This window comes from Tyto alba, unplaced genomic scaffold (assembly GCF_018691265.1).
Source record: "Tyto alba isolate M040663 unplaced genomic scaffold, T.alba_DEE_v4.0 Super-Scaffold_21, whole genome shotgun sequence".
NCBI classification, from domain to species: domain Eukaryota; kingdom Metazoa; phylum Chordata; class Aves; order Strigiformes; family Tytonidae; genus Tyto; species Tyto alba.
This window is the reverse complement of record NW_024881295.1, coordinates 18,089,482-18,110,913: the sequence shown is the minus strand read 5'-3', so window position 1 is coordinate 18,110,913 and position 21,432 is coordinate 18,089,482. Positions and strand designations below refer to the sequence as shown.

General features: G+C 45.4%; 1 protein-coding gene across 1 annotated transcript in view; it reads left to right on the top strand.

Moving 5' to 3' along the window:
- The first annotated feature begins 1,320 nt into the window (after positions 1-1,320).
- The window catches only part of TMTC1 (transmembrane O-mannosyltransferase targeting cadherins 1), a 148,029-nt gene continuing 127,917 nt past the window's right edge, over positions 1,321-21,432 (top strand). The window contains exons 1-5 of the mRNA XM_042795478.1: positions 1,321-1,729; positions 13,869-14,046; positions 15,761-15,834; positions 17,000-17,176; positions 19,181-19,387. Of these exons, the coding sequence (XP_042651412.1) occupies positions 1,413-1,729; positions 13,869-14,046; positions 15,761-15,834; positions 17,000-17,176; positions 19,181-19,387 (953 nt within the window). The 5' untranslated portion in view covers positions 1,321-1,412. The remainder of the gene's footprint in view (positions 1,730-13,868; positions 14,047-15,760; positions 15,835-16,999; positions 17,177-19,180; positions 19,388-21,432) is intronic.

The window sequence follows — 21,432 nt, the reverse complement described above, 5'->3', positions numbered from 1 at the left end:
TGCTGTCCTAGCCGGAGTTAACTGTTATTTTTAGCTATGACAAAAGTGCATCTGAATAGGCTGTTCTGTCGCACTCGGAAAATACCAGATCACTCGAAGTGCCAAATATGCTGGAGGAAAAAGCATTCCTGGAGAGGGCTTGCCCCAGACAGTCTGCATGAACTCTTCATGGCTTCCACCCTGACCCAGCCCCCCTTTCTCCCAGACACACACACACACACGCACACACAGAGCAGCTTGGAACTGCACAAGCTGTTGGGGAACCATGCCCAGTGTATCTTTTTTCAAAAACAAATTCAAAGTTTGCCCAGTATTCACCTAACTGAATCTAAGCTGCTTTGCCAGGCTGTGGTATTTCTGTGTTTGGTTATAAGCAGGAGGTTTTATTTAAATGGTAAAAAGCATTAATGGGGCGACTGTTTTTCTGTTTTCTGACAAAGCCATGGTCACACACCTTTTATACGTGGCTGAGTAGGTGATCTGAACGTGGCCTTTCCTTAAGCAAAAGTTATTGGGAGTTGTCACTGACACAGGAAAGGGCGCGTATGGGAGGGGACGGGCACACTGCAGCCATCAGAGTGATGATTTGGAGAAGGCAGGTCTCAGGTGAGTTTGGAAGAGGGATAGGTGATGCACCAGAGTGGGGAAAGCCAGTTCCACAGCACCAAAATGCTTTCCCCGCCAGCTGGACGCCGTGGGGGACTGTTTGGCACAGACAGTGAGGACCAGCACTGGAGCGGTGTGGATGCGGTGGATGGAGCAGCCTGGATCCCGTGGGTCGGCATGGGTGCTGTGGGTGCTGCGGAGCAGCCTGGATGCCGTGGAGCCGGCTGGGACGTCCCCACTCCCCGGGTGAGCGCGGCCCACAGGGAGGCTGCTCCTGGCGCGACCGGCCGTGGAAGGGGGATGCCCGCGGGGACACACACACACACACACACGGAGGAGAGCCCCTGGCACCAGGCGGCAGGGCAGCCTGGCACGTCTCTCCCGCGAGTGACAGGGGCGACTCGCCGCACCCGGGGCTCCGCAGCACAGCCTCGCGTGGGTGCTGCCGTGCCGTGCCGTGCCGTGCCGTGCCGTGCCGTGCCGTGCCGTGCCTCCCTCCCCGGTGTGCGGGGGCCACCCCGGGCAGAGCCCACCCCGCCGACGGGCTGAGGTTGGCGGCGGGGTGACAGCGCGGCAAGGAGCATGCGTGCGGTGCGGGGGGTGGGGTGGGGGGAAGGAGGAGGAGGAGGAGGAGGAGGAGGAAGAGGAGGAGGAGGGATGGCGCGGGGAGGCGGCCGCTGTTTATTTGCAGCCGGGCAGGCTGCGGCTCGGCAGAACGCGAGTGGCCGGCGGCGGTCCCGCTGCCCGCCCCGCACCATGCGGGCGCCGGAGCCGGAGCCGGGGCGACCAGCCCGGCGCCCCGCGCCATGGTGACGGGCTCGGCGCTGGGCTCCCGCAGCCGGGACCGAGCCGCGCCGCCCCGCTGCCCGTCCCCGGCGGCGGGGGGGGGACGCGGCGGGGCGGCGGCGGCGGCGGCGGTGCTGGCGGGGCTGTGCGCCCTGTGCTACGGCAACTCCCTGCGGGGCGAGTTCGTGCACGACGACGTCTGGGCCATCGTGAACAACCCCGACGTGCGGGCGGCCGCCCCCGTGGCCGCCGCTTTCGCCAACGACTTCTGGGGCAAGCGGATGGCCGAGAACACGAGCCACAAGTCCTACCGACCCCTCTGCGTCCTCACCTTCAAGTAAGAGCCCGGCGCCGCGGCGGGGCGGGCGGCTCCGTTCCCCCTCCGCACCCCGACCCCGCTCCCGGAGCCGTGCCCGGAGGAGGGGGGAGCACCCCTTCTCCCCTCCCCGGCACCGTCTCCTCCGGTCCCGCGTCCTCGGCTTCGTGATTCAGCATTTCTGCCCGGAGCGGCATGGGACGGGGGGTGCCCGGGGGGCAAGGGGAGGGGGGGGGGGGGATGTCCCGCCGCCCGGCCCGGTGGAAGTTATCGGGGGAAGAGGGGTGACGAGGAGCCGCGCCGGGGGGAGCCGCTCGCCCTCCCGCCAAGCGTGGGAGCAGGTGCCGCCTCTCGCCCGGGCTGCCGGGGGAGCGAGGGGGGGGGAAACCGGGGCGTTTCGGAAAGCTCCTTGGACCGAGAAGGGTGTTCAAATTGAAATCCCCGTCAGTTCCTCCGCTGCTTTATCTCCACTACTTTTCTCCGCGATTGAATGATCGTGCCAGAACTTCCCCGGTGCTGTTTTGAAACAGTTTACCTTCTTTTTTAACGCTAAGCGAGGGGGGGGGGGTGGGGTCTGCCTCGGGGCTGCGGCGGCTGCGAGCCCCTCCTGTCCGCCAGCCTCGGCTCTTTCAGATATTCCCCGTGTACCGGGCAAAGCCTTTGAGGAGGAGTTTCGGTTTTCCGGGAATAAAAGAGAAGTTGAGCAGCGGCAAAGTAACTGACAGTTGCCATCGCTGATCCTAGAATGAAAAACCCAGGCGCCTCTCTTGCTCCAGGGAGAATAATTCGTCGGAGATCAGCTTAGTTACAATTCATCCAGCCGGTCATACTTTCCATTGGCTTGTTCTCTTTTTAATTTATTCTGATGAAAGATAAATGATGGTGAATGTTTACCACGGTCTAGTATTTGAAAATGACACGGGCGTTTGTAGGGAACTGTGCTGAAGAGCTGGTGTAGCTGGGTGACGTTTAGCACTGGGGTCCTGTTTGTAGGTGATGGGTAGCTGCTCATTACAGAGCTATAAGGAGCAAACTATAAGGGCAGTAGTAAGTATGCCAGGAGGAGGTGTTGCTGGAACCTGGTTGACTCTGCTAATTGAGTAACTATTCGTTAAAATGCCTGATTTATAAATAGCGTTTCACGAACTCTGTATAAATTGTGTGTTCCATGCGAGGCAAGGGGAGTTTTGGGGGACGCAGCATCCTTTCAGCACTGCCGCAGAGCACCTGCCCCTTCGGTCGCAAGGGTGGGCTTGGAGCCCAGAGCCGTTGGCAGTGGCCGGCTGGGGGAGCCGGGCTGGGTGGGCACAGGGTGGCAGGTCCCCGATAAAGCAAAACTGAACAGCACAGACCCTTGTAAACTGGATTGCTTGGGACAGGTTTTGTACCTCCTGCTCGAAAGGGCTCTCAGCAGGTTTCTGCAGAGAGCGAAGGGGGTGTAGGCAGCCACGGGCAGGGCTGGCTTTGCGCACACAGAGCGCCTTCTCCATCGGGTGTCCAGCCAAACCGCTGCAGTTTAGGGAGCTGTCTGATTAAGCCATTCCTCCAGCAGTACATCTGGGGGACGTTTGAGGGGTGAGTGAACCTGCACGTATCATCACTGCCCGCGCTGCATGGGCTATTGGTGCTGGACTCGGCCTCCTAGATCAGGTTGCAGGATTGATGTTACGTTATGCTAATTAGCCAAAGAATCTTAAACTTTAATAACGGAATGGAAACTAAATGCTTTAGTTCCCATTTGTGTGTCTTGACTGAGCTGGTTTTGCCTTTGCTATTGTGTGTGTTCTAAAAAAAAAAAAAAAAAAAAAAAAAATGAAGTACTGTCTCCATCTAGTCCTTTTTGGAAATTAGACTGTGAGACTAATTTTGTGAGTAAGATTTCATCCTCAAGCACTTATAATAACCATACAGCTAAGACATAGGGTCAAAGGCAGAGTCATTTGTTCATTGCTTGGCGTTGCATTTGGAATAGGGAAGGAATCTTTTATCTTCCCTGGCTGCAGAGGAAGATTATTTCCACTGCATCCCAAATATCCTTCCATCACCTCCAGTTCCCACATTCTTCCCATTTCGCTTTTACCAGTAGGGTGTCAGAGGAAGATCTTAGGATCTGGGTGGAGTGGGTCCTCCAAACCCAGCACTTCCAAGGAGGCTGCAGGGAGCTTTTGCCAAGCGATGCTGAGCTGTTCTCTGCCTGCCTGAGCCATCCACCCCTGCCTTGCCCAGCAGGAGGTCTCTGGCTGCACTCTGTCCTCCTGCAGAAGGAAAAAGGTTTTACCCCGATGCTTGTAAAATGCTTGACAGAAATGGACTTTTAACAGAATGGAAATTAATGTTATTTGTTAATACTTCTGTTAGAATTTAATGCATCCACTTAGGATACTTGAGAAAACTGTGTGACGTGTGCTTTGCAGGATCTTGCTGAGGAAGGGAAGGGGGGACCAAAGTATTCTGGCCTCTTTTTATTTATTTTTTTTTATCTACTTGTTTTAGTTTATTTCTTTTCTTGTGCTAATTTTGTCAAATCCAAGGCATTTTAACAGTAGCAGGATTCTTTTTACCTGCCTAGTGGCTCTGCTTCTGTTGCATGGAACTTTCATCTGGAAAGGCTTGTTTTGAGTCTTGCTGTACTAAGATTAAAAATCTGGGAGATTTCCAAACTGCATGTACAGAACAGATGTGAAGGGTGGGCTGAAATTTGTATCTACAGATCCATCAAGCTACAGAAACTTGGTCTTAGTCCCTTTTCCGTCCTTCGTGGCTGTGAAAGTAAGAGGAAGGACTCATGGTGCCCTGTGGACTTTTCAATTGGCTGAACGTATCCTACATATATGCTACATATTCCTGAAATGATCTCCATTAAAATAATTTATCACCCATCTGTCAGAAGAATCTTAAGCAGACATTGCTGAAATTCTGTAACAGTAGTTCAGTGTCCCTGATGAATTGGAAATCTTAAGTGACAGTCCTCATTTCAGCAGACTAATGCTCTGGAGCCAAACAGTGAAAGGAGCTCAAGTATTTGACATTATTCACACTGGATCTGTCAGTATGAATGATCAGAGAAAAATAAGAGTGGCCAGTGTTACTGGAGCTATTAAGCAAAACTTAAAATATTCATAAAATTGCTGCATTGTTTTGTGTGGCTTAACATCAGAAGGGGAAAAAAAATCTTGCACATGGACTGCTGAATTAAATAATGTTTGCTTTGTGTCTTTGAACTTCTCTCACCTTTTCTCTTGACTTCAGTAAAGTGAAGGAGTGTTAAAACTGGTTGGTTCAGAAACATTCCTATTACACATGGGTAACTGTTAGGTGACAAGTCTAGTACAACTCATCTGCATAGGAGTTGAGATGGTAGGCAATGATTTTGCTTAGTCCTTGGGAAAAACTTACTTCATGATCTCTTCTCCAGTTGCTGTCACTCAGAGATGCTTACCTGCAGCAGCTATTTTCTTCTCCAGTAAGTGATTCACTATTTTTCTTTCTAAAGAAGGTGGCTTTTTGGACTCAGGATATACTATTTCTTGGTGTCTTCCCCATAAAATGTTAAGATGAAGGATGGGGGAGGAAAAAAAAAAAAAAAAAAAGAACTGCCAGTTCTGTAATTCACTCAGGATTTTATATTTAAACTGGGTGCTCTCTGTCTTACACCTTGTCTCCACTAACAGAAGTTCAGTGAATCATTTATTCCCTCAGTAGCACTTAAGTTATGCCTTGGTTCCAGTGGTTTTTCAAAAACGTTTCTCAACTGTTGAAGCAGAAGGTGCAATCCTCAGCGCTGTCTCCCTCCCCTCTTTCTCTTTTTTGTCTGCCAAATCCCCATTTAGATAGATTTTTTTTTTTTTCAGCCCAGAAACAAACAGGTGATGGAGGTTTGATGTAGTCAGCAACACAGCAGACTTAGTCTGAAGGTGTGCCGTGGTAGGGAATGGTGAGAATGAAGCCTTTTGTAAAACCCACATGCCAGGATTTAAAGACTCTGAGATCAGCCTCCTGGTGTTGCAGGGGGTGAGGCAGCGAAGGCCCTGCCTGCTCAGCCGCTTCGGTAGCGGGATGGAGGGCACTGCCAAGGCAGATGCTGGTGAGGGAGGTGCCTCCAGTGGCAGCTCACCGGGGACAAAAGACTGGGCGAAAATGAAAAAGTAGTGACAGGCGTGGGCCACATAGCCACGACAGAGACTCTGGAGGGTGACACTTGGACAGAGAGATACCTGGCCGTCCTCGAAGGAGGTGGAAGTGACGGTTCACTGGGAATGTGCTTGGCTCTGTGGGCAGGGTGTAAGACTGGCCCCTCCAGCTGCTGCTGGGTGGCTCTGGTGGCCCCGGGGGGGGAGAAGCTGGGGGAGACAAGCTGTAAAGGGGAGCACGGCTCTCCCACCAGGAAACACACAGACACACAACTTGTGCACAGTGCCATCCTACTAGTCCTCTGGCTGGAAGAAAAAAATGGGGAAAAAGATAAATGAGAAAGTCCAGGCTGTGCTCAGGTGCTGACTGCAGAAGGAGTGACCCTCAGGTCTGCCCGCTGAGGCTGCTAGCCGGTGATAGCTCGGGGACATACATGCCGAGGGGGTAAATGGGACCTGTCAGCAGTGGTTCAGTATTCAGTGTGGGCACCTAGAGCCTAATGTAAGACTACCAGTGGCTTCAGATCAAAGCCTTAAGTGACTGTGAGCTTGGGTTAGATGTAAATAGATAGCTAGAGAAAGAATTAATTCAATAATTCACTGCCAACCTTCAGATCTATCTAGTTGCTTACAGCTGATCCTTTTGTTTTTTCAGCTGTATCAGTGGCATGACTTTCAAGGACAGGGAGCTTAAGAAAACCAAAACAACCTAGGGAAGAAAAAAGGACCTTAGATTTTATTTGTTCTTGATTTAATGCTCTATTACAGTTTGACATCGCAGAGTAATATAGTGGAGCTATAATGCACCAGGTTAAATACACAGTGCACAAGTATTTTCTTCACTCTGTACATCTATATTAGGGCAGTATCACCATGTTTAGGATTGTGTCCATATTTCTCCTGTACAGCTTAGTCTAATATTTCTACTCTGGCTATAGCAATCACGCTCCATACTGATGCTGTGATACCTGCCATGAAATTGATGAAGGACTGGTGGAGCCACACCGGGTGAAGTGGAGTTTGTGAAGAGACATAGTTGCTTTTATTAGACTGGTTGTGTTATAGCTGGAATATACAGACACATTTCTAGGCATATAAACTCTTCTGACCAAGAGCAAAGTGTCTTGATGCCATTTCAGGTCTGGGAAAGGGTGTGTGTGCCTCAAAACTTTTTTTTTTTTTTTTTTTGTTTGTTTGTTTTTCCCCAGTTCCAGGTGCAGAGAAATCCTTCCCCCCACTGACTTGAATGTAATTTTTTTAGCAGGTGGCTGATGCTTTTGGTTGTAGGTTTGGGCTGTGTTTCTCTAGGGGAACTGGCAGGGTTGTTTGTGCTCCCTGGAAGGAGGACAGGATTCCTAGGGAGGGAGGTTGCAGACCCGGAGGTGCAGATCTGCTCATGTAGGACTTCTGCCTAGTCGTAACGCTTTCTCAGTCTCTAATACGAAATAAAAATTGTCGCTCTTGAATAAAAGCCTTTTATTATGAGAGGAAGAGTTCACTAAAAGGTCCAGGCAGATTCTCCTGAAAGATTTGGCTGAGTCCAGTCACGCCAGTGTTTGCTGCTTGCTTCAGTGATATTTTGTCTCTATTTAACACCTAACAATTCCTGGGGATTTGCTCTCATCTGGTATCCTATTCCTCTTACACCACTGTCACCCTTAATTTTCTTTTGTTGTCTTTTACTGAAAAGGCTCAGCTTTGGACCAGCCTTCTTCCCCACAGGAGCATCCCTGTCAATACTCTTTAACGTTCATGAAAATGAAGTGCTCTGGCTGCTGCTGGTTAGCTAAAGGCATTTATCTGCATTTATTCACTCTGTTTCTGACTGCTTTCCTGGACTATCTCATTTATTGTCTTTTAGATTTAAAGAAAGAAAGGGAAAAAAAAAAAAAAAAAAGGACTATTCTCTTTTCACTCACTAGACTTGTGTGATTTTTGTTGTGGTGTGTGTGTTTTTTTGTTTGTTTTTTTTTTTTTTTTTTTTTTTGTTTTTGTTTTTTTCTCCTTTGCTTCTGTATAAATTAAAATGGCACTGCCTTCATGGTCTGCAGCTTGAGCTTATTTAAAATTTGGTGGAAAACTCTTGTACCCACCCAGTTTGAAATATTGTCTTCATTAGGCCTTATAACTTTTAGATTTCTGTTAGCATTATTTTCTCTTGATCACAACTCATCTCTTTCTCTGCACTCGAAAGAGGGCTGCTTGATGACTGCTGAAGAGTTAGGCAAGATGTTTGTTTCCTTCAGTGCATTGCACTTGCTGAGACACTACTCAAGAATAATTTTGAAGACAAACTCTCTTTTGTTCAAAATCTAGGTAAAATGACACCTGGTTTGTCAATTTGTAAATTCCTCTCATCTGGCTTCTTGTTTCAATTTTCCAAGGCTGTTTGTGGAGACAAATCTAAAGCCGTGTCAATGATGCTTCTGGAATTCTTAACACAGGAATGATCATCAAACCACACTTTCTAGGGTTTCACAAGAAATTTCTGCCCTGGCATATTTGCCCCTTCCAAGGTGCTGCTGCTCCCCAGGCTAATTGTGATTTCTGTTTTCTTTTCCTAACTGTGCTGGAAAGCAATAACCTGCTTTGCATGCCAACACTTAACTAGTGCTCTTTTAAGTGATGAGTGTTGCGCTCTAAGGGAATTGCTATAGCTTGGGAATTGATATGGCCTCTGTCTTCTCACCCATCCCCTTTATAGCAAATCAAGTAACAAACCATTTAAGCCTTATTGTCCATTTAATTCTGAGGCATTGTACTGTACTATGAAAAGATTATCAGCACAAATCAGCACAAAGTGCTGTTGCACTGTGGTGGAAACTCTGCCCTGCTTGTGCTGGCCATTGCACGAACACTGCTGCAAAGGAGGCTTATTTTCTTTTTACTGCTGCAGGTTTTTCATTAATCTTTGAGCTGTTTCCACACAGAGCTTTAACCATTATTGCCACTGACGCAGCTGCACCATTTTTGGAGTGCAAATGCTCATTTTCCTGGCACGCAGTAGATGCATCTGTGGAGTTTATAAGGAGATTCCACCGTGCACTGAAATTGGGCATTAGTTTGCATAAAGTTTGCCATATATATCACATAATTTCAAAAGGAAGGGAAGATCACAAGAAACTTAATCCATCCTTGTATGTTAGATTAATTTATATAAATCTGCGTGTGAGCTTTCCTCTATAAAAACTGTGGGGGTTTTATGAGGTGTGGGATGCTCTGAGACTTTCCATTAAGTGTTACTCGCTATAACAAATTACCATTATTATCCTGTGCATTTCTATTTCATAACATGTTGTGTTTTTTGTTAGTCTTTTGAAAATAGTAAAACAGATTAAACTAAACAAGAGCTGCCCAGGGATAATAACAAAGTCTATAAAAAGAGAAACTCTCCAATTATAGTTTACAATATTATTAAATCGTAAGAGGCCTTAAAAAAGGTTGAATGAGTCTTCATGTGTATAAGTGGATAAAAAGCACTATATTAGAGCTTGAGAGTGCTGATGATTATATACCGTAATTGGATATGTATGGGATTTGTCTGCGAGCCCCTACTCTGGTGGCTTAGACCCCTCTGGCTCTGTGAGGATGAAGTCACCAAATCCCATTCAGTTTCCAGGCCCTCTGTATGCATGGGGAATTGCTTACCCAAGGAGATGTGTCCCTGCCTGATGGGTTATCTAGAGGAGAAGTAAGTGCCCGTGGCTTGAGGGTAGCATGGTGCACGGTCCCGGCGCTACAAATGCCATTCTTCAAATGAGGCGGCCGTGCCGGGGGGAGGCAGAGCAAGTGGTTAGCTGAGGGTGCTGACAGATGTTGCCTTTTCTTTTAAGACTAAGAGTGGTTTGCTGTCTTCTGGAGAGCTCTTTTACAGTTTTTACTCAGTGGACCTTCAGCAGCTGGTGCCTGTGAAGTCTTTCTGAGAGTGGAGCTATGTAATTCCTTTTCCTAGAGTGGATGGTGGAGGAATGGAAAAGCTGCTGCAGGTGGCAAGGCAAACTACGCTGCTGTTCCATGAAAAGATCCATTAGCTTTAACAAAATCAAGGGATTTCTGTGTTAGGGCTTATACCTCTTATTTTGGTATAGCTACTGCTTGGGCATGTAGTTTTGGCAGTGCTCTGCCTTGGGTGTGACATGCTGAACCACGCACGCTGCAACTGGTGTTGGGACAAGATCCCTTGCTTGAATACACGTTTCAGTGCAGCCTGCTCTGCCCTGACAGGGCGTGTGATCGATGCCAAGGTTTCTGTAATGAGTTTTCATTTTGGTAGTAGCTTGAATGATGCTGATCAACTCTAACAGAAGATACCAGTCAATATCACCTAGTATTGAGAGATGAGCTCTTCCCGTCTTCCCCTGGGCTTTTTGAGGGCCTTTGCATTTGAATTGCCATTTGCTGCTTCTCAGGAGGCTTCTTAGGAGGCCTCCAGGGTCTCTTCCAACAGAGGTATTGAAGCAATGGAAAAATCTCTCTGAGTGTTTTGCGGGCAGCTCACCTGAGGAAAGACCAGTGTGTCTGAGATGATGCTGTTTCCTCTTACAAGTGTCTCTGTTCCTAGGAGCGTGGTCACTTGCTTTATTCAGACCTAAATCTTTAGAATACTGTTTGCAAACAGCTCTCTGGTTTGACGAACAGTCAGCTCAAAAAGTCTGGCCAGCCCAAAGCATCTGCTCTCCTAGCTGTGTGCTCTACCAAGGCCATAACACGTGTCTTACAAGTTGTGCTTTAGCTCAGACAGATGTTGCAATATTCATGCAGAAGCAGCTAAGGTCTTCCAGCCCACACCATGCTGCAAATTAGAAATTATGGTAGTATTGGTGTCTTTGAGGCTTGCAACTTAAAAAATGAAATATTTTCCCCATTTGTGGGCCAGTTTAGATATGGAAATATAAGGACACTCCCCACGCACTCAATGGAGTACGGTTGTTGCCTGCCAGAGTTTGTGTTCATGAACACGATGTTAGAGAAAAAACACTTCTTACTTAATTTTGAGATTTCCTATCTGTGTTTTATTTCCTTTGTTTGCTGAGCTGTATACCGTGTATAATTACTACACAACTCTGTGATAATGCTGCTGCCAGTAAACAAAGACAAGACTGAGTCTCTGTAAGGGTATTAAAGTTTAAAGAGGGAGAAGTCAGTTTTGATTTGCCCATCCCTTCCTGCTCCCCTGCCCAGAAATTGCTCCATAGCTGCTCCACAGCGGAGCAAATTTGGCTTTCCATGGTAGGCTGCCTTTCCCTCCATTGGTGTGTGAGCAAGCTGGGTAGCTTTGCAAAGTTCTTGTGACTTGGATTAGAGCTGTGTGGAGCCCCAGATTTGCTCACCCATTTGACGTACAATACATTCAGCCACTGCTAACGTTTCAAAATCGTTCTGCTGGGATTGTTTCAGGACAAAAGAATGTTTCCTTCATTGCTGTGTGGCCTAATTTCTTATGACAAAGAGCTTTAGCAGCAAAAAACACTGGTGTGAATATAGCACCTGCACACATTCACGTTTAATGTTCATGGACCACCAAAGATGGTATTTAAAGCATACACCGAGGCGTGCTTGCAGGCAGATTTTGCTGTTTAATGGAAGGCTTATCTGAATACCATGGTGGTGGTATGCTTGTGGTTTATTCTGCCCTTTTTTTTTTTTTTTTTTTTTTTTTTTTTTTTAAGAATACGCAGGAGAATAGCTAAGCTGTGAGGCTGATGCCTTTACATAACTGTTTTCAGTAACTTACATCAGATAACTCACAGCTTACAAGCCTTGTTGACTTGTTCTCCCCAAGAAGGGGCATGACCCTGCCTTTGGGATAAGTGACCTGATGGGGGCAGGAAGATCCTTCCCCTACAAGGTTCTGCCTCTCTTGCCAGTAGACCTGGTTTTTAGGGTGGGAAGTGATCAGGCATGGTCCATGGAGACTTATGAGAGATTTTTAAAGAGTACTGTCAGGTGTCATGTTTTTAGTGATTGGTCCTCACAACTTGGCCCATAAATAAATAAATGAGAATCTCACACGTTTTGGTGCATGGGTCCATATCATCTGATAGCTTGAGCTTTTGTTGTCCTTGCTGTCCTCACCTGCCTGCGCGTGCTTTCTCCAGAAATCGGGTTGCCAGAGCACACTTTGGCATTTGAGGGGGAACGATGGTGATGACTGTGCTCCATCCAGCTGATTTACAGCCATAAATTATTCATTTATATAAAGAACGGGGCCTGCAGGTGGTCCCTGCTGTTGCACACGTCTGCAGGTGCCTCGGAGCGGGAACTTCAGCTCCTTTGGGGCAGGGTGGCCCTGTGCTGCCCCTTGTTCCTGCAGCGTGCTCAAAACAAGATTTAGGCTTGGGGGTTCCCACAGCTGCAGTGTATTTACAACTGAAATTCTGTCTGGGTGTCTGTTACTGCCATTTGCTGTGGTTTGTTATTCTGCTCGGGTAGAAATAAAGGAAAGTGATGTATGCTGCTGCCCTGCAGTGGATTACAGAAGAAATGGGGAAAAAAAAGAAGCAGCCCCAACTCTTCATGTATTCTTGAGTCACACAAACTGATGTCTTGTCAAAATGTAGCTTCATCAACCTGTACCTAGAAGGGAAAGGTCAAGTTGTGCTAAAATCTCACTTTTCCCAAACTCTGGGTTTCAGCTCTTGCCTCCACAAACACTCCAGTGGTAGCAGAGTAGGATTGGGCAAGTGAGACTCCTGGTCTGGTAAAGTTAGTTTGGCCTGGGAAATGCAGCCCAGGACAGATAGCAGTCTGTTGCTTGTGAGTAAGGAGTGTAGAGAGTGTTTATAAAAAGCATATGTTGTCTGGCCTTCAAAGACACACCACACCTCCTCTGTTTTACAAAAAACCTAGGGTGTTTGCATGGTAGCAACAACTCAGTGGCTTTGCTGTTGCATCGTGTATGTCATGGGAGACCTGGATTCTGTTGGTAGCAACAGGAGGGATTATTGACCCTTCAGCATGTTTACAACTACGTGCAAAATATTTAGATCGAGTCTTCATTTCACTGGATGCCTTCTTGGATTTGTTTTTTTAATTTATTTTTAAAAATGTCCTTTAACATTAGCACTTTCAAATTCCTTGTTCACATATGGAGTCTTCCCTACATAGAGACACCATGTGTACGTGTGTATATATATGTGTGTGTGTATTTGTCCAAATGTACAGATGCAGTTAATTCTAAAGAGAATTATCTTCAACTGCATGTAAGGCAAAGCCTGTCAGCAGCTGTTAAGCAAGCTGGCTCTAAAAAACAGTGACCAGAAAAATGTGTTAATACGCGCTGTCAAACAAATGTCATAACAGCTTGTTATATTTTATATTTTTTTTTTATGATCAACACAAATTGTGAATTCTAATTGTCTCATTGAGTCTAGGGTGATGTTAGCTAACTTTATCTTTGCCATTAATGTCCTTATAAAAACGATGCTAACTATTAGACCAGCTTCTTAGTGTAGTCCTGATGTCACTGAAGCATTTAAATAAGTGTTTAACATTCAGTATGTGAAAGTATTTTGAAAGTTAAATGGGAATAAATGCACCTGTGGTGCCAAGCAGATGCTCCAGCGCCTTACCAAGTCCTTGTCTTGGCTGTTCCCAAGCAAAAACATCTATTCTGTAGCAGAAAATTACCCGTATTGTAAAGCTGCCACGTGGCTGAGACAACCGCAGAAGGTGCCAACGGGGAAATAGTACAAGAGCCGTCCTTCTGACGTTGGCCGGTGTTATTTGCTGCTAAGGCAGCACAGACATTGTCTCGCTGCAGAAAAACTGTACTGGGAGGGCACAAGCCTCTCCCATCTCAGTGTCAAGAAGGTTGCCAAATGCAACTGCATATTTAAAAAATTGTGGAAGCGGTTTCTCTTTAATCAGATAAACCAGAAGTTCAGAGCGATTTTCACTAATTAGTTTAATAGCACTTGCATTAGAAGACTGCAAATCAGACAAAAAGCGTAATTTAGAGTATTTGAAAGATGTCCTGCTATTACAAGACCTCTCCAGTCTAGTAATGGTTCCATTTTGTTTCCTTACAGGTTAAACATATTGCTGGCTGGTATGAACCCCTTCTATTTCCACGCAGTGAATGTAATTTTACACTGTCTAGTGACTCTTGTGCTGATGTACACTTGTGACAAAGCTGTGTTCAAGGACTGTCGACTTGCTTTTGTCACAGCACTGTTCTTTGCTGTGCATCCCATTCACACCGAGGCTGTAAGTATGTGACACGAAAAAACCTGGTGACACAAATCTAAAAATAAATGCACACTTTTTTTTTTTTTTTTTAAAAAAAAAAGAAACCTCTGAGCCATTCAGAATATGGTACTTGTGATTTTTGCTGTGGAGAGGCAAAGGTGAGAATATAATATATTCTTAAAAATTTTCAGGAGTCATTAAGAAAAAAGTGTATTCATACTTGACAACTTTCTGCTCCCGCATTAAATTCTAATTGGCGATCCTAATCAGTGATGCTGTGAATAAATGGACGGTCATTCAGCAGATGACAATGTTGGGTCTTCTGAAACCAGAGACCTTGGTGAGGTCACGCTCTCCTGCTGGGACATTGTTTCATGCCTTCAGTCATCTCCTACAGTCTTCAATTTAGGGGAGAAAAAGTGAAGGGACCATTAATGTGTATACTGGAGGAGATCGCTCAGATAGAGGTAATAGGACCAATGGATTAATTTATATTGATTTCAATTAAAAGCTAGCAGTATCATATTCAGAAAAAACTTGTTAGCTTAATAAACATCATGTAAGTTTGTAGAGTAGCAGCTCATATTGGACGTTTTCCTGTTTGTTATAAGGAAACATTTAAAGACATAGCCATGCTAAAACTGCAGTCTGTTAGTATGGGGAGGTATTTCTGTAGATAAAATGAGTCTTGCTGTCTTTGAGAAGGAAATGCAATGTCTGGCTATTGGTACTTAAAAAAGAAATGCACTCGTTAGCTGAGATACTATTGATATCACACACTCTCCTATGAGCCTTTGTAAATGAGCGAGGGAAATGGCTGCCACAGCTGAGAACTTTTGAGGAGAGATTACCTTAATAACAAAAAGCCACGAGCTTTACAGTTACTCCCTGTGCTGTCTTGTGTGAACTAATCAGCTAGGCTCCTTTTGATAATAGAGCTTTTTATTATAAGGGAGGTTTTAGAAGAGGCACTCTTTGAATTTATTTTTGTCTGGGTCAGAACTTAAAAAGGTTAAAATAAATGCCAGTGTGCTGAATATAGCTTAATTATGTAATCTCAAAAGAGGCAAAATTTCAAAGGGCCTTTTATTTGCTTTATGGGCAATTTTTAGATCTTTATGAAATGGAATATTGAAACGGTTTGTAAAAAGAGTGTTTAGACATTCTTCTTCAGTATTCCCTTTCTTATAAAAAGATTTTGTTAATTAATATGTAGAAAAAAACTCTTATAAACTCACATTATTCAGAAAGAGAATAAATTACATACCACTCTATCACTTCTTGGTGATAAAGTTAATTCAAATATTAATTATTAACTCATTCCTATATAATAAGTCTTCTCCAATGAGTTGTTCTTTCATTAATATTTTTCTTTAACACATCTCAGTTCTGGGAGTTCGATGCATTTCTCATTTGAACCTTATTATACAAAATCAAAACATCCCTAAAATTGGCATTTCTCTATGCAACTTTATTAATATTTTAGTAAGAAAGTAAAGAATGACTTAACTGTTGGCTTGCTCATTTGTTTTGCGAAGTGAGGAATGCAGCAGATAAAACCGAGCATATCCTGCACCAACCAAGTAACATCTCACTATATTGAGGGACGATCACACTGAAAGATAAAAAGCTTAAAATAGTAGCAGTTAGCATGGATGGTTGAAACAGTCACTGAACGTGCCTGCCTTTTTATATATGTGCTTTTACACCTGTGTGTCTCTTTTCCTTTTAGGTAACAGGTATAGTAGGCAGAGCGGATGTCCTAGCCTGTCTACTCTTTCTGTTGGCTTTTCTCTCCTATAATAGGTATGGATCCTTGCTATCGGTCATGATAGTATCACGAGATGCTCTGGTCTGAGGAGGTGACAAAGGGGAAACCTGTCAGTTTTCGGTGGTTGTTGGCAGAGGTGCTTCCCCCCAGCACTGCTGCGTGGAAGTACCCTGGCCCTGCTCTCAGACGTGGTGCCAAATAAGTGATACTTATGAGAACAAATAAAAAGAGAAGTCAACGTTTAAGGTCCCCTATTCCATCAACGTGATGAGAGGAAGGCTTTTAGAGCTAAAAGTTATAAAGGAATGTTTTCAACTGAAGGCAAATTGTCTGTATGTAGAGTGAAGAATGGATGGACACATGCCTGCCTTTGAAACACACGATGTGACTGTGGGACTGTGAAATACCTGGTCTGGGAGAGTTAATGATTGCGTCTAGACTGTTAGTCATACTTTTCAAATGAAAACTTGGCACCATTTGCTGGTCTGTGTCCTAAAACTGTGACCGAACAAATACAGATAAAGAAATGGCTTTACTCTGCTGGGGTTTCTGCCCCTTTGCATTATTTCATTTAGCAGTAGCACTGTGTCATGGCTGTGTGGAAAAACTGCTTATATCCTTCTTGAGCTGTTTGCCACAAATCTGCAATGCTGTTTTCATCAGAAGGTTTCAAAGGTGTAAAACTGGTAGTGACCTCGCAGGAATGAGCTTGTTTGATTCTGCTTCTTTCTTACCTTCTTCCCTCTCATACAGGCTTGCTGCCCAGTCTGTGAATGATTAAGACACATCTTTGACTCAGGGGAGTGTGGGTGGGATGGAGGAATTTTTGCTTGCATAGTGCATTTTGTCACAGACGGAGAATTAAGTATGTGTGTTCTAGATGACGGAAAGCAGGTGTTTTTCTGCCCTTTCTGTCTTTGTACTTACTCTGCCTTCCTCTGTTTCAAGTGCGTTTTATCTTTCTGGTTGTCTTTTTTCCCTTCCTCTGCACAAAATTCTTTGTGCAGCTCTCAATATTTCTTTTCCCTTCCTGTCCTGTGTCTAAACGTCTCCTCATTGATCAGCAAACAGTGTAGATTGTGCATGTCACTTACTACCAGCATCTTAAGAAATTAAGGAAAAGTCTCTTAGTATTTGTGTGAATATGGTAAACATGAAAATAACAGAGAAGTTAAAATCTTTGTCAAATCTATTTTTCAGGAGCGTGGATCAGCTTTATGTTGGGGAACATTTCCCTCCCACTGCCTCCCCATTCTTTTTGCTGCTTAGTTTATTCCTTGGGACATGTGCAATGCTGGTGAAAGAAACTGGAGTCACTGTGTTTGGTGTGTGCTTGGTTTATGACTTCTTTTCCCTCTCCTGCAATGGACTCAAACTGTAAGTAACTTGCTATGCTTGCTGTGCTTTTCAAATGTTGCCACCTGTGTGTGCAAAATATATATTATTATATACAGCACTGTGGGAGGTGGACTTGCCCTGCTGAATTAGATGGCACTCATCTGACAAATTTGGAGGGCACCAAGGTTTCATTCTGTGGGGTTTTTTTTGTTTGTTTTGTTTTGTTATTCTATTACTGATTGGTAACTTCTGCTGGGTAGATAGACCAGATGTGGAGAAGTGATCTCTAAAATGGTCAGTTCACTCTGGCAAGACTAACATTTATTTTTTCTGTGAGAGTTCCAACTGAAGCATTAACATCTTAAAATTTCTCTGGCTTAACTCCTTCCATTCTCAACGTATGCTTGATTATTCAGTCACAACGTCATGGATGTAGAAATACCACATGATGTTTAGTAGTAAAATCAAGTTTGATCCTTTCTGTCTTTACAGAATAGAAAAAGAGGGAAAATATCCAGCCAGTTCTGGCATGATTGGAATAATTAGCAGCTCTCAGCAGTCACTGGAGAAAAATCAAACACTTTGAAAAGTTTGTATTCCTCACCCACTTAGTGTCACAAATAACTATGCTGTTCTGTATCCCCATTAAAAGTCAGAAGTCTTCTGATTGATAGAAGCTGGTTTTTGCCATTTCTCTCCCAAGCCATACCTGCTGCAGATCTATTGATGACTGAATGTAAGAGCTTACAGCCGCTGAGAATGGGAGGTCTCGCTCCTGCCATTGCTTCTCGTGTTCCCGCCGGTGCTGCCCCACAGGCTCTGGAGCCTGTCACACCCCTGCGTGAGCTAACAGGGCTATAAAAAAGGACACTGAGTTCGTGTTTCCGCAGTAGTGAATTAAATCAGCTCCCAGAAGCGTTTGGGGAGTGCCAGAGCTGGCACAATGTGAGAGTGGCAAATGCAGGGGAGGAGAAGAGGGACTCTGGTCTTTCAGGAGCATCCTGGCTTCCCTCCCATTTCAGCCCTTCCTCTAGGTCCTAAGTGGGGATGGACAACGTTTCAGGCCCACCTGCCCTCCCTCCGACCTCTGTAGCAGCAACAACGATCAGAAGGGCAGGTATGATGGATAAGCAGAGGATTTATCCTATTTTGACCAGATAAGTAGTTCCTAACAGTGTAACTTGTGGGCAAGTAGCCAGCGAGGAGTTTTCTGGGGACTGACAGCTGGCACGCTTGTTCACACTTGCATTTACAGTCTGCCAGGTGTGTTGCAGGAGCTGCCCAGCTAAAGGTAACAGAAATGCTAATTAATTGGGGGAAAATCTGCCCTCTTCCTTCCCTCTGTCCTCAGCCTCCCCCTTCTCATAGGGTCATGTTCCAGTGGCCTTTTCAGCTTATTTCTTTGCTTCAGTGGCATCCACTTGCCCAGATTTGCCAGTTATTTAGCTTGCAGGAATGAAGCTCTGTAGTCCAGATGTGCTGCATTTTCATATTTGCTCTGCTTGCATGTATTGTGCACTTTTCTGTCTGTGGTGCTCAGGATTTTATGACTGTATTTGACTTTTTTAGAGGACAGCAGGAAACCAGCAGCCTTCTGCGTGCTGCTGAAAGTCACCTCCTCCTGCTCCTTCCTCCAACCTGTACAGATTCGTTTTCTGTTTAAGTGAGGCAGAACAATTATTTTCTGCAAAAAATTAGGAATGATACCATATTCTTCTTCTACGTGCTTTCCATCTTACCAGAGGTCCAGAGACCAGTTTGATACAGGAACACTCATCTTCTGCTGCTGTTGGGTCTCTTCCTCTAGATCTAGTTAGGAATTAATAAATCCTGTCCTTCCAGCACACAAAGGGTTTGTATTTTGGAGTAAATAAAATGCTGTCTGTTGTAGTTAGATACCACGTTGTGCTGTTCTCATCAACTGTTTGATAAGTACACATGAAAAATAAAAATTCTTTTTCTCTCCCCTTCCCCCCTTTTTTTTTTTTTTTTTTTTGTTTGTTTGTTTGTTTGTTTTTTTTTGTTCTCTCCATGCGTAATCAGGGGAAATGGGGAGATCCACCAGAGACCTGCCCGGCAGTCTGCAGCTTCTCCCTCTGCCTCGCTGCCGGTCCCTCCGGCCGGCCGGGAGAACGGGAAGCATCGCTTTGCTCACCGGGGCACCTGGAGCTCCTGCCACCCGGCGTCGCCGGAGGAGCCGCGGAGCGGTGGCCTTTCTGTGCCCAGCAAAGCCATGTGGGCCATTCGGAGGTACTGCTGGCTGCCTGCTGCTCCGCTGGGGATTAGTTTGCAGCCGATCCTACCTTAAAATGTCAAGTCGTTCACTTCGTCTTGGCCATTATTATCCTGGAATGTGCTGTAATTTTTCTTATGCTACTGGAGAGGGAAGAGAGGAGCAAGTGGAAGGAGGGAGGGTTAAGGGAAGAAAGAGGGAATTGAAAAGTGCATTTCTTCTGCTTGGGAAAAGGAAAGTATCTGAGAACTGTCCATGTCCTGAGACCTTCTGTCCTAATATGATGTTGGTCGGCAGTGCTTACCTTCCCAGCTCCTTCATGGAGAAACCCAAAACTCTAATGCTAGTCTGAATATGAAGAGGTGGAATATGTACGTGTATTGTAATGCCCGAAGCGAGGCGAGTGCAGTGCAAGCAGTGCACTGTGTGGTATTGTTATACATCTGTATATACGTGTTTGTAGGTATAATTTCTGCATGTGGATATACATATAGTGGACGTGTGTGTATGCACATTTATGCACCTATATGAAAGCAGAGGCGATGCCCACCTCTGCTTTATGCCTAGGAATGTGCATAGAACAGTGGGAGGCGGGCTCAGGCAGCAACAGAAGGATTTTCACCAGTCGTGTCCAGGCGTTGTCGGCATGTTCACGGGGGAAGGAAGGATTCTAGGGCCACGTGGGACCAGCTCCTGGTGCCCTTATTCCTGTGCAGCAGCACTGAGGTAGTAAGAGCATTTAAGGGGGTGTGACTGAGCAGCCACCCCATGGATCTGTACCAGAGCGTGGGGGTTTTTTTCTTCTAACCTTGACCTCTGTTACAGTCTCCCTGGTAGCCCTTGCAGAGCTTGCCCTTTGTGGATGACTTGGTTTATAACAAGAAAACACTCACAGTATAACTTAATTTGGAGATCTGTAAGAATGAATTGCCCCACACTACCTCTTTTTGGAGAAAGTGTTTTGTTCCTGAAATAAATCAGGAATTACCTGCTGCAGTTCTCTGATCATTTAATAGTTGGCACCTGAACGGGCCCCATGCAGCACTCCCGAAACCTGGGAAAGGGAGTGTTTTATTTCCCCATAACACTCCTCATTAATCAGTTCAGTAGGAGCTGTTTGTTTGTTGTTGGGGTTTTGGTATTGTTTTTTTTAGATAATCTTCTTGCTTCATCTGTATTGATGACGTATAGGCGCTAGATGAGATCTGTGACTTTTCAAATCACAGTCTGTTTCCTCTACCTGTAGTTTAAATGGTTCAACCCACTCAAGAGCTTCTGCTCCACAGGTGTTTTGCCTGGCTGGTCTGTCTTGGGGATGGTTGGGTTTTTGGTTTTTCTTTTAGAACAAGGAAGGGAGTGGGTTTGGTCGTGTTGCCTCTCCATGTGGGAATCTGTCATGCAAAAATGGTAAGGAAATCAAGGTTTTTCTGAGTGGGTAAGTGCTAGCTGCCCTGGCACAGAGACTCTTCTGGCCATTGGGCTTCCAAAGCTTTTTGTTTGTCTGAATGTATTTCTTCTCCTGTAAACCCAAATGAGTAGCACAATTAGAAAGTGTGGTTGACCCTGGTTTCTTCTAATAATGCCAGAATGGGCTGCCCAGAAGTCTCATTTAACATCTTGCCTCTAAAATTTAGAACCTGGTGGGGTGGAGTAGCCTGAGCATGACACTCGTGCAGCTGCTATTCCTGGCCTTTGCTCTCTCCATGTCTTGATGCTTTTTGTTCTCTTTGATACTTGTATTTGTTCCCATTTTCCCTGATGGGAACTATGGTGGAGGGTATCAATATAAAACATGTCTCCTGTCGTGCTCTACCTTCTTGTTCCTTCTTTCTTTTACTTCTGTTTCTTTCTTTCTTCCTACTGCTCCTTTCCCCCTCCTTTGCTTTTTGCTTTTTCCAGACACTTTCCCTCTGCCCCTGCTTTTGGGAATGTCCCTTTCTTAAACCAAGGGGGAAGCCTCTAGTTTTCCAGCCTCTTCAGGAGAGGCTGAAGAAGTTTTGTTGGAGAGACAGTGCACGTGGGATGGCTTCACAGGGAACTCGTGCGCGCTGCCAACTGGCAG